General features: G+C 40.0%; 1 protein-coding gene across 3 annotated transcripts; it reads right to left on the bottom strand.

Annotated features, from left to right (window-relative positions):
* Positions 1-4,146: 4,146 nt before the first annotated feature.
* LOC121684759 (interferon-induced protein with tetratricopeptide repeats 3-like) lies at positions 4,147-6,720 on the bottom strand. 3 transcript variants are annotated; one of them, XM_042064833.1, is made up of 3 exons: positions 6,331-6,720; positions 5,417-6,156; positions 4,147-4,448 (listed from the first exon to the last, which is right to left on the bottom strand). In XM_042064833.1, the coding sequence occupies exons 1-3, from the start codon at positions 6,333-6,335 to the stop codon at positions 4,402-4,404; spliced, it is 792 nt and encodes a 263-aa protein (XP_041920767.1). In that variant the 5' UTR covers positions 6,336-6,720; the 3' UTR covers positions 4,147-4,401. The 3 variants fall into 3 exon arrangements, with proteins under 3 accessions (XP_041920767.1, XP_041920766.1, XP_041920765.1); XM_042064832.1 differs by having other exon boundaries at positions 5,377-6,156; positions 6,331-6,719; XM_042064831.1 differs by having other exon boundaries at positions 4,147-6,156; positions 6,331-6,717.
* Between the last annotated feature and the right edge of the window lie 5,193 nt (positions 6,721-11,913).

The raw sequence follows: 11,913 nt of genomic DNA on the forward strand, positions 1-11,913 counted from the left end.
CAAATGTTCTACCTAAAAGGCATGCAAAACCTAGCAAAGAAACAACATTAAACAACATCATCTGGAACTAATGAAGTATATTGACTAAGGGAAGGCACAGGAAGTTATTTCTTTGTGAAAGACTGCAGATTATTTTTGCCTTAAAGCAGCAGTGGAAGTGTGTGAGGTAGACCAGTAGGGAAGTTGGCCCTCCCCCACCCATATCTACACTGGTGTCATGTGACCTTAAATGGATTTGTATTCTCCATTTTTCATGTTGTTGTGGGGGGCTTTGCTTTTTTAATTAGGTATAATAATCAGTGTCAAAAGTAATTAATCTCTTAAAAGTCAGATGTATTAACGAATTGTGGCAAAGTGTAAAAACCAAGTCAAAACACAAAATAGCAATTTCACTGAGACAAAACAAATCAGTCCATGTCGGGTCGTCTCTCAAAATTTTGACTACATCACATGCAATGCCCTAGTCCAAGGCACCGGGGAAAATATCTTCTGGAATGCCGTATCCAGGCCTGACATGACATTATCCCCACATGTACATGACTGATTTTTTTTGCCTGTAAAAGGGCTATTTCTTCACTTCTTTCCTCTTCCCCCTCCTAATCCTCCTCTTGCTCCTCCTTAAAAACTTGTGTGTGAGCCGTGGGGGTAATATGAACCACTGGTTTACAAGAAGTGAATTCAAGATCAACAAGTTGAGCCACAAGACATGTTCTATGATTTCACATTTTGTTATCAATTTGAATTAGGCTTTTTCATCAATGCCCCACACCATTCTGTGATATTATTTAGTTTTACTTCTCATATTTTTAAAGCTTATCTTACATCACTCTCAGCCAAAGGATTTTCTAATGAACAATTCGATTGAGCAGTGCACAGGGCAGCACTATTTTCAGTTACACATTACTGTGTGTGGAAGGGGGCTTGATGGCAGGAGAGTGGATATGTTTCAAAGTTGTTACTGTTGACAGACGTTGTGACAACAAAGAAAACAAAGGCTTTTACAGCACTGTGCAAATGAAAAATTACAAGCATACAGTAAAACATCCCTTGGTCAGAGCTGTGCATCACTGTGTGATACATCTTTCTATACATCCTCATGTTCCTGTCACATATGCTAGACAGGCTATGACAACTAATTATGACAACTACTGTAATTCAACACATTTGCATGCAATGACACAAGCGATTAAATATGTTTTTATTGTATGGGATAGGACTATTCAGGAGGGGATGAGTATAGTGCAGACATTTATACAAAATCAGTTGATCAGAAGCATTGCTTTTTGATCAAGATGGCAAGATACTGCTTTAATGATAAGCACAAGTGATAAGATGGAGTTTGAACAAACAGTTTTGAGAATGTTCAATACTGATCTAAGAAATGTGCCAAAACAACTGAAAATCTCTTCTAAAACCAGTGATCTACGACCTATGGTCATCTCTGTCAGCTTTGCCACTTTGAACCAGAGCAACTGAAAAAAGCAAACAAATAAAAAGATGGAAACTACAGAGAAGGAACTTACGCCATGGTGACAAAAGTTAGGGAGTTCTTGTTCGTGGTGGCACTACTTGGTGTCCCTTCAGAGAAAGAGATAGTGTAGTGTGTGTCAAAACAAATCAATAGCCTTTATAAAAAGTGTTTCTTTTTTGACAATGTACGGGCCACACCCATTAAAGGAACCGGTCATGAATAATTAAATATATTGAATAATTGAATAATTCAAGTAAATTGAAACCATGGATTAGATACCTACCGTTCAGGAGACTGCAGCTATGTCACTCATGTAAAATTCATGTAGCCTTGCCTGTTTTGAGCATTAAGCAAAACAAAGAATGCTGATTTTACCCCCATAATATGGCCAATGATGTATAATGTCATGTCAAATTTCTTATTTTAGTTCTCACTGCCTAGTGTGTGGTCATGCGTAAGTTCATGTGAATGTGTAAGGAACTGATAGTGTTGTGAATACACTGAAGGGAACAACACCAATTCCAAGGAAACATCTACCCCCCCCCCCCCCCCTCCACACACACACACACACACAGTACACAGTAGCCAAATATTAACTTATCTTAAAGCATGTTATAAAATGATAGGTTTTATGGAATAATGTGTTAGAAAACAATGTATTTTTCCCCCAACATCATTTTATTTTGTTTTGACTTAATTTGCATGCATCAAAGTGTTAATTTTTTGACATTGTAAAGGCCACACTTATTAAAGGAAGCGATCATGAATAATTAAATGTATTGAATAATTTAATTCAATTAAAATTCAAGTAAATTGAAACCATCGATTGGAACCTACCATTCAGGTGACTTTTTTATTGTAGCATATTTTATACACTAACCATATTAAACACATTTTCTGCTTTGCACATTGTTTGCAATTTTGCAACACTTATTGCAAAACACAACACAGGATTTCTTACAATAGACACTTTGTTCAAAAGTGAAATCTCTTTATCATTGTGAAAACACTTCTATTCAAAATGCAAGCACATCTGGTGATTGGTAAAGCCCACACACATACCTGAAAACACTTACAGAGAAAACTGAACACCAATCAGTCTGAGGATTAGCCAGGGGCGCTGCTAGAAAATTTGGGCCCTATGACAGACATTATATACTATATAATATATAGTATATAATACAGTTTTTCTCAGTTGCTAAAACACCAAAACCCATTGGCTGAAGAAAGTTCTCACTTACAATTGTTAGCAAAACTTTGAACACATTCTCATTCTCAAAACACATTCTGCACTCTAATGCACATGCATCCATACTGGTAAACAAGTGGCAAAAATTGTCATTGATTAAACACAACCACTCAAAATTGATTTCACTTGTTTCAAATGAAATGACAAAACCAATACAAGCCAGTTCAGAGAGCAAACAGGTTGTTGAAGGTGGGAATGAGAATGGATAGAAGAAACTATGTGAGAGGATGAGGACGAGTGCATATATTATTATTATTATATTATTATTATTACAATTTATTGGACACTGTAGTACAGTGCATTGTAGGCTGTATACTGTACAATACTGTAAACAAATCGTATGGCCCTGAACATTGTGCTTTCCATTTGTTTACAGTACTGACTGCTCAATAGATTTTGACTGGTTGCAAGTTCATATTAACAAAGAACAAGAATCAAAGTACAAGTTTGTTTGGGAGATGCAGGGTACTGTAAAAATAGGGGTACAAGGAGGAGGAAGAACAACAAAATGCAAAGAGCAAAGCAAAATAGTAAATTCTACTTGATGTTTTTGTTCATCAAAAGACAATGATGGAAAAATATGAAATTTGTTTTGAGATTATAGTAAAAATGGACTTCTCCCTGAGAACTATATGTTTTGAAGAATGTGTTTTCTATTTTCTGGTGTATTCTTTAGTGGCTGCTTGATAGGGTATATCATTTTGATCACTTTGTTTATGTTGATTTTGCCCTTAGAATCATCCTAACTTCAGTTGATTACTGCAGAAATTTTGCTCACAGAAGACTGAGTCTGAGAAAATGACAGCAAAAATAGAAACACAAAGACTGCAGCATTTTATATAGAACACATCAGTGTGTTGCTGTTGATTTGAAAGAGCAATTCAAATGGTGCATGTGTGTATGGTTTTATTGCGATACTTTTTAGAAAGGATTGTTGAGTTTTGATTGCAGTGTTTCATTTTGGCATAGATGTGAGTTGTTTATCTCCAAGTGCTATGTCTTATATGGCTGTGTGTAGTTTTGACATAATAGCCAACTTCTGCAAAAAGTGTGCAAAAACTGTACAATATGGCCATCGCATCTAGTAATTCTATTCCCTTATGGAAATAGTAAGAACTATTTACAGTATCAACTAGATGTACCGCAGAGCGGTACAAAATATGGCCGCTGCCCAGTCCAGCACAGAGATCGTTAGGAGGGCATTCCACAGAGATCGTTAGGAGGGCATTCCACAGAGATCGTTAGGAGGGCATTCTCATTGTTCTCATTGAGATTTGCCTTGTAATGAAATATTAATCTGCAGCATTGATTGATGGACCACAGTACAAACAAAGTAGTGACATATTAAGTATACTTCTCTTAAAAACAAATTATAAAATGATAACTTCTATTGGATAATAAGTCATGCACGTGTTAAAAAACAATGTATATTTTTCCAATATCATTTTATTTTGTTTTGACTTCATTTGCATGTCATCAATAACGCATCATTCTGTCCATACATCATATTAAGGCAGTCTGAAATATTTTCTATGCAAAACACAACATTCCATGGCTGACAGTAAAGCTTTCCTGGTGATTTTCCCAGCTTGTCATGCACTTTATCCTCTTTGTGTTTTTGTGTTCCAAAGACGTGCCGAAGGAACTCTCCACTATGAGTAGAGGTGGGGTGGGGAAGACATTAGGCCTCTGGGCCTTTCTGCTGGCACCAACCAGAGAGCTGTGATACTGAAAGATTTTTTGACACATTTAAACAGTGACTACAACACTAAATACATTGTACAGTATTCATTACAGGATGCTCTGTCAAAGTTTATACCCCAATTTTTTAATTAATTTAATTATCTTTGTGTTATCTTTTTTTGTGTGCATATCATCCGTTATCTGACTGTGTACAAAAGTATGTAAGTTGCACAATTTCTTGATTATACATTCACTAAACGTTAAATGTATTTGAATATTGCTATCTGTATAAGTAGACAAACTGTACATGATCAGTTCAGATGGTTGGAGAGAAAGACTTGGAATTCTTCAGATCTTGGGAGGCTGTTATGGTTAGATCAAGCAACCATCACTTTCATGTATCTGAATATTACATCACTACAGCTGTCTATATCACAAGACACAGCATAAAATCAGTTCAGGCCAAGCTGTGATAGAAAGTCTCCGATTTCACCATCTTGATCTGTGACGACTAGAAATTGACCTGAGAATTCTAATGCTGTCCTGCCTCTCCCTAGAATCTACTTGGATTTCTACAACCTTTTCGTGGTAATCACTGGATTCCGCAGGCAATTTTTTTACAAAATAAAGGTGCTTCGCATATTTAGAGTATAACAGCTGTAGAGACTTAGGTTCAAGGGCTTCCCTCTTACTGAGAAGATCCTTATATATTTGATCTACTTTCTCGATGTTCCAAGATTGGGTGTATAATCCTGCAATATGCATAAGAAAGTTCTCCCTGTATGGGTAAAGGCTGATGACCTCTTCATAAATGTTGATGGCTTTCGTCATCAACTCCTGATCTATATTTCCCTGTGAATCAAAAATTTTGCTTCTATAACAAAGTGCCAGCTGCTTTTTGGCTTCTCTTTCAGATGGGTGTTTTCTCACTACCTCTTCTGCTAATTGTAAAGCTTTATCCGGTGATTCATACTTGCGGAAGAAATGGAAAAGGTCTCCCAAGCCATCACAACCTGGTTTTATCTGTTGGAGTAGATGTTCTGCCTCATTCGTAGTCTCCTCTGTCTTCCGGCCAACCGCTGCCGAAGCAACCAAGTAGAGAGTTGACATGCGAAGATTATCTGGATCCATTGTCTTCGCACGTTTCAATTGCTCTATGATTTCTTCTTTCAACTCATCATTCCCTGAATCAAAATAAACTTTATACTTGGCGAATGCGAGGCCTGCGTGCCACTCTTTTCTATCTGGGTCTCCTCTCAGAGCCATTTCAAAGTTAGCTACAGCTTGCTTCTTCAAATCCTGTTCAAATTTAATCTGAGACCAGCCTTTCTCCCCATAAACCTCTGGATGCAGTTCACACCCGGGAGGTGCAGGGAAATCCTTCTGGAGCCGGGTCACTTCCTCCAGACAAGCGTGGCACTTCGGCAGCTCGCCCAAATGGTAGTGCACCCAGGCCAGGTTAGCCTGGTTGACCAGCAGACGAGGTCCTCTGCCCTCCGGTTCTCGCTCTTTGAGAGCCACCTCAGCCTGTCGCAGGTGTGCCAGTGCCTCCTCTGCGGAGTCTGTGATGTGGTAGACGATGTAACCCAGCAGGTTGTACAGGTGACCCTCCCAAGGACAGCCACCACCTTTAAGAACTTCCTTCAAATACTCCCTCAGACCTTCAACACGTTGCCCCTTGCTGCCACTGAGGTTCCAGGTGAAGTGGCACTCAAGGCTGTCTAGCTTTCTCCTCAGAGGAGTCTTGAATGAGCTATGGAGAGAGAGAGAGAGAGAGAGAGAGAGAGAGAGAGAGAGAGAGAAAGGTGTTATTGTATCAGCCATTTGAGCCCTATATAATACATGGATTAGCCTACTAGTTGCATTTGTTTCAAATAAAGATGTTTACTTCATTAGTTCTGACAAGATAGTGTCATAAGATACTTACTCCATTATGGATTTCAGTGGTATAGTGTGTTGAAAGAGTATGTGTTGTGCTCTCCAAACAGCTTCTTTCAAGTGTTTAAAGCTTTCAACGAACCTCCAGTATATATTGGCCCTCACGTTATCTAAGAAGGTCTAAAGTCTACCACTTATCAAGTGATCACGTAGGCCTCCCAAAGTATAGGATATCTGCAAGGCATTAACTTTCGATTCTGTGAAATAGAAATCACACCAAAACAGACTATGTTGGTCTTGGGATACTTGATTTGACTTGAAATACTGTTTAATGCTTACTGTTTGCTTTGGGTTTCGGGTCTTTTATGGGTGAAAATAAGCAGTTGAATTCACATTGATGATATACTTACTGTATATATCACTGAGCCTTTCTTAGCCACAGCTATGTTGTGGCCTTTGACTATAGGCATATCTGACTGGTAAAAGCCACATTTCTGTCATGTCTGACCTTTTCTGAAGAAATTAAAGTAAAGAGACATGAATAAACAAGTTCCTTTAAAATAGAGATTGAAGAATAGAGAGAAATGTATCCAGTAATGCTCCAGTATGTTCCTTCTCTTTAGAGATCCACATGTAAGCTATTTTGAATAACAACATAGTCCTATCTAATGATGGGACTCAGTGCTGAATTGATCACTCTGAAAAAAAAACTTTTAAACTGAAAAGTTTTAAACACTGTACCATGATATAATTGCTAACATTGTTTTTATGCCTAGTGTTAAATTATTCTATAAGTTGCTAAAATGTTGCCCTGATATGATGCAAATGAGAATACATTTCAACATTCTGCTTGTTGAACAAACTGGTTGTCTTATATAGTTGTTTTCCTAGAGTGTATCACTGCGGATACAGAATCCTCTTCAACACAGCTGAAATGCAGAAGGTATGATAACCTATGCATCTGAAGGGGACAGTGAATTTTGTCCAATACCGCAATAATTCACAACCATGAATAAACAAGTTCCTTTGAAATAGAGATTATAGAAAAGAGACAAGCAATGTCATAGCATGATGAAGTAATGGGCATATGTTCCTTATCTTTAAAGAACTGTAAGCCTTTTTGAATAATAAGATAATCCTATCTCATGAAAAAAAAAATCTTAGCCTAAAAAAACAAAAAACAAACAAAAATACATTATATCATAGCTAACATTGTTTTTATGTCCAGTGTTAAATCATTCTATAAATTGCTGAAATTTTGCTCTGATGGAATTTAAAGGGAAACTTGACAGGATTTCCCCCTCTTCTGGAGAAATTGTGCATTATGCTATTTCAAACTGTGGGAAAAGGTAATGATAAAGCACATGGATTTATTTACAAGCTAGCGAATGGTTAGCATACGTTTGGCAGAACTATGTGGATGTTACAAGGTAAGAAACACGATTTAAAGTTACGAGATACGAGTTTCTTGTATCTCACTTTCTAAAGTTGGTTTTCCACCTGGGGACGCTAGGCGCAGCGGGGAAAGTGCCCATTTTCACCGGAACAGGTAATTTAACCATCCAAATGATTTCTAAACGGGTTTATTACGTTGAAATAGTTGCCAAGTTCCCCTTTAACATTCTGTTGTCTTATATTCTTTATATTGGGTTATTTGCCAGAATCCTCTTCAACACAGATGAAATGCAGAAGGTACAGTATGATAGCCTATGAATCTGAAGGGGAAAGAAACATTTTTAATTCTCAAATCATGCAGAATCTAGTATGAGGTCACTGGCTCCATTGTGTGGCCAAATAGGGGTACTGCATGACTCCATACTAAGCAATTGAATTTCATTCTCCCTTGTCCACATCCATGCCTGGCCTTTACCATGGCCCCGAACCCTCAACTCTTCCAGGCTTGTGTGTGTTGTGTGTGTTCACTACTAACTGTGTGTGTGTGTGTGTGTTAAACGCGCTAGCAGTTCCTACCAGAGCAGGGGTGTCCTACCCTGGAAATTCCAGAGTTCTCGTGAAAGCACAATTGAATTGTCTCTGCGAGATACTCTGGCAATGAGTAATGATGGAGGTTACTTTTACCCCTTGCATCACGAGGAACCAATCACATCGGTGTATCTGAGAAGGCGGGCCATGAGGCGAGCTAAACAGATGACGACAGCGCTGCAACGAATCAGTCAGTAAACATTGGTCGTAGTGTTATCCAATTGCGTGCAGTGAGATTTTCAAATGCATGCTTGGTGCCGCCCCTTGAGTTGGGCCATTTTCATTATTCGTGGCCAGACCCTTAATCTTTCTAGATTACCAGGGTCTGGATTTTCCAGGCTAGGGGTGTCCCTCTCTACCTTCGAAAAGTGAAGACCCAGCTCAGAGACTATCTCCTCCATAGATATATATAGAATGGCTAGATGTCTCATGGCGGAGTCTCCAACGGCATCACCGGCGGCCATCTTGTCACAGACAAGCTATCTGGTGGGCTCTGTGGTACCTGATGGCTCTTCTTCTGCTAAAGGCAGAACAATGCCCCCAGGCTATAACAATGACACCTTCAGTTCAATACCTGTCATTACAGTGGACCATTGAAACACAATGTTATGAGTTAGCGAGCTGACTGTGGCAAGATGGCCGCAAGGTGCGGACGTCGACCTCCATTGGCAAGCAGCGCGGACGAGACATCTAGCCATTCTGTAGCCGATCTCCTCTACCAACAACTAGACATTCTAATTCTAGCACATACCAATTAACTATCCCCCACTTGACTCTTGACTTTATGTGAGTAGTAGCCTACATATTGCTGCACTAACGTCATGTCCTTGTCGCATTGTACCTTGATTTTTTCCCCTTTTGTAATGTCGTTGCGTAACAAAATTTTGCCACGCCTCCACTTCCCATTAACCTGATAACTTAGTCGAGGCTCACCTGCCGGCACTGCTGCAGCGGGAGTGTACCTATGTTCCCCAGGTCCTATGTTCCCCACTTTGTATGGGACCGGGGAACATAGGACCCTAACCCCGAGCGGGGAACATAGGACCTGGGGAACATACAGTATGGATGGCCCCGCTGCAGCAGTCTTTCTTGCTCGCAGCAGCATCGGCTTTTGCTCGCAGTAACTGCCGGCTTATTGCTCCCTTGTTTTCAAGCAAAACTTGCTGCCCATTACATTCGTCTGTTTACAGACTTTCGTTTGCGATCTCCTGGAGTGAGGCAGTTTTATTTGTTGCATTTGTATTAGAGCTGTTCTGTAAGCCCACTCGTTCCTGCCTTAAAGGAGAATTCCGGTGTGATATTGACCTAAAGTGTATTGAAACATGATACCGAGTGTGAACGTATGTCTCATAGCCCATCTCGGCTTGTCCCCTGCACTCCAAAATCTGGCGCTAGTTAGCCGATGCTACCAACAGCTTTTTCAATAGTGGTGCTTTGGCATCGTGCTAGCCATGCAAATAAATCGCTGTTTTACACCCATTTACGAGGCTCAATGTTTTTGTTTTTATTATTGATTAGCGCTTCGGACTTGTAACCGGAAGGTTGCCGGTTGGAACACCGACCAGTAGGCACGGCTGAAGTGCTCTTGAGCAAGGCACCTAACCGCCACTGCTCCCCGAGCGCCGCTGTTGTTGCAGGCAGCTCACTGCGCCGGGATTAGTGTGTGCTTCACCTCACTGTGTGCTGAGTGTTTTTCACTAATTCACAGATTGGGATAAATGCAGAGACCAAATTTCCCTCACGGGATCAAAAGAGTATATATACTTATATACTAGGTGGCTAAAGGCTATGTAGTTGGTACTAGGCAGGGCAATGAGCCTACCCATTCTTTTAAGATGGGTGCAGCCACCACTGCAGCAAATGACGGTCTGCCCAATCAGGCTGTCTAAACTTGACTGTCTTCATTCTCCCATTGAACTTTCGGACTTCTCAGCGAGCACTGTCATACTAAGGCTACGTTTATACGGTGACGATGAAAAGAGAAGACGCAGAAGTGGCGTCTCGTCTTCATTTTTTTATTCGCGTTTAGACGAGCATTCTCAGGGGGAAATCTTTATCTTTTGTTTATATGAAGACGCAAGAGTATGTGATATTCGATTGGATATGCTTTCAAGATCGCTGGGTGGTGGTGTGATAGAACCCCGGTACGTCACGCGCAGACATTCTAATTTGACAGTTTAGCCAGAGAGGTAATCAAGGATCTTTGGTTTCGCCGTTTAGACGGAGACGCAACCCGGGTCGTCTTCAAAACTCTACACTCTGGAAGGAGTCTTCAGATTTTTGCGTCTTAAAGCCCCGATGGCGGGGTCGCCGTGTAAACGAAAGGCACTTATGATAAAATATTTTGTCGTCTTCCTTCACAATCGTTCTCGTATAAACGGCCCCTAAATCACTGTCGCAGGGTCCTGGCCAGGGGTCCCAACATTACTGGCTTTGTTGGGGTGCTTAGAGATCTCACCGAATGCTGCCAGCACAGCCAGTCTGGTGCGATCCATCGACCTTGCTCAAAATGCTATCTCCGCTTAGGCTAATTATACTCATGCTGTTCTGGCACTTTAATTGTAATATACTCATAGCTAGGGTCCAGTCTGGTCCGCTTATATATGTATTCAGCGTGTAAGTATGTGTAAGGAAATGATAGTGTTGTGAATAAACTGGAGGGAGCAGTACCAAGTCTGTTTCCTGCCACTGCTACCTCACAACAGCCAAGAAAGAAACCATTACAAATACTTTGATTGTGTCTTCCTTAAATTCAGCAATTAAACCCTCCTTACAGCTTTTACCACACACCCATACCATACACACACGGACACACACACACAGAGGGGCGCCTGCAGGAATGAATGCTATGCACACCCACCTACAATACCCTCATTGTTGTGTGCTTGCATATTCTCTCTCCTGCTCAAACAAAAGGTGTGTGCAGTTCTGCATTAAATTGATTTTGATAACGTGTTTACAAACTTTACTGTACAGAAAATTGTAAATAGCCTACTGTCATGCAGTTAATGGGATACTGTGCAGAGTTGGGAAGTTATGGTAGGCCAATTTGGCCAATACACACACAGGAAATTCTCTGTTAATGAGTAGCACAGTGCATACGGCCGTACACCTGCAGGTGTGCCTGCACACACACACACACACAGTGAAGTAAACAAGTCTATTAAGGTCAAGCACTTTATATGGGCACATAAAATGGTTCCCTTGCCTTCAGAGCACCAGCTGTGTTTATGCAATGTGACACTGTAACGGGGAATTTAACACACACATTCACACACACTCTGATGCAACACAGAATAACAGTAGATGCTTTACTGTAATTTACCTTTGATGAAAATGTGATTGTGTTTTAAAAATATGTTAATTTGCAGCACTGGTAATTCTGTTTCCTTCTGTAAATATAAGAACTATTTACATATATGACAAACATGAACTCCTCTTGCAGGTATTCCACAGAGGTTGTTAAGAGGGCAAGGGTTTGGTGATTGTTGCCTTGGAGATTTGCCTTGTAATGAAATGTAAATCTGGAGAATTGATTGATAAACCATATGAACAAGGGTAGCAAAATAACTACTTCTTTAAAAAAATAAATTATACAAAATAACTTCTATGGGATAATCAGTCATGTGTGTGTTAAAAAAAAACATTG

The sequence above is a fragment of the Alosa sapidissima genome, chromosome 16 (genome assembly GCF_018492685.1).
Source record: "Alosa sapidissima isolate fAloSap1 chromosome 16, fAloSap1.pri, whole genome shotgun sequence".
Lineage (NCBI taxonomy): Eukaryota > Metazoa > Chordata > Actinopteri > Clupeiformes > Clupeidae > Alosa > Alosa sapidissima.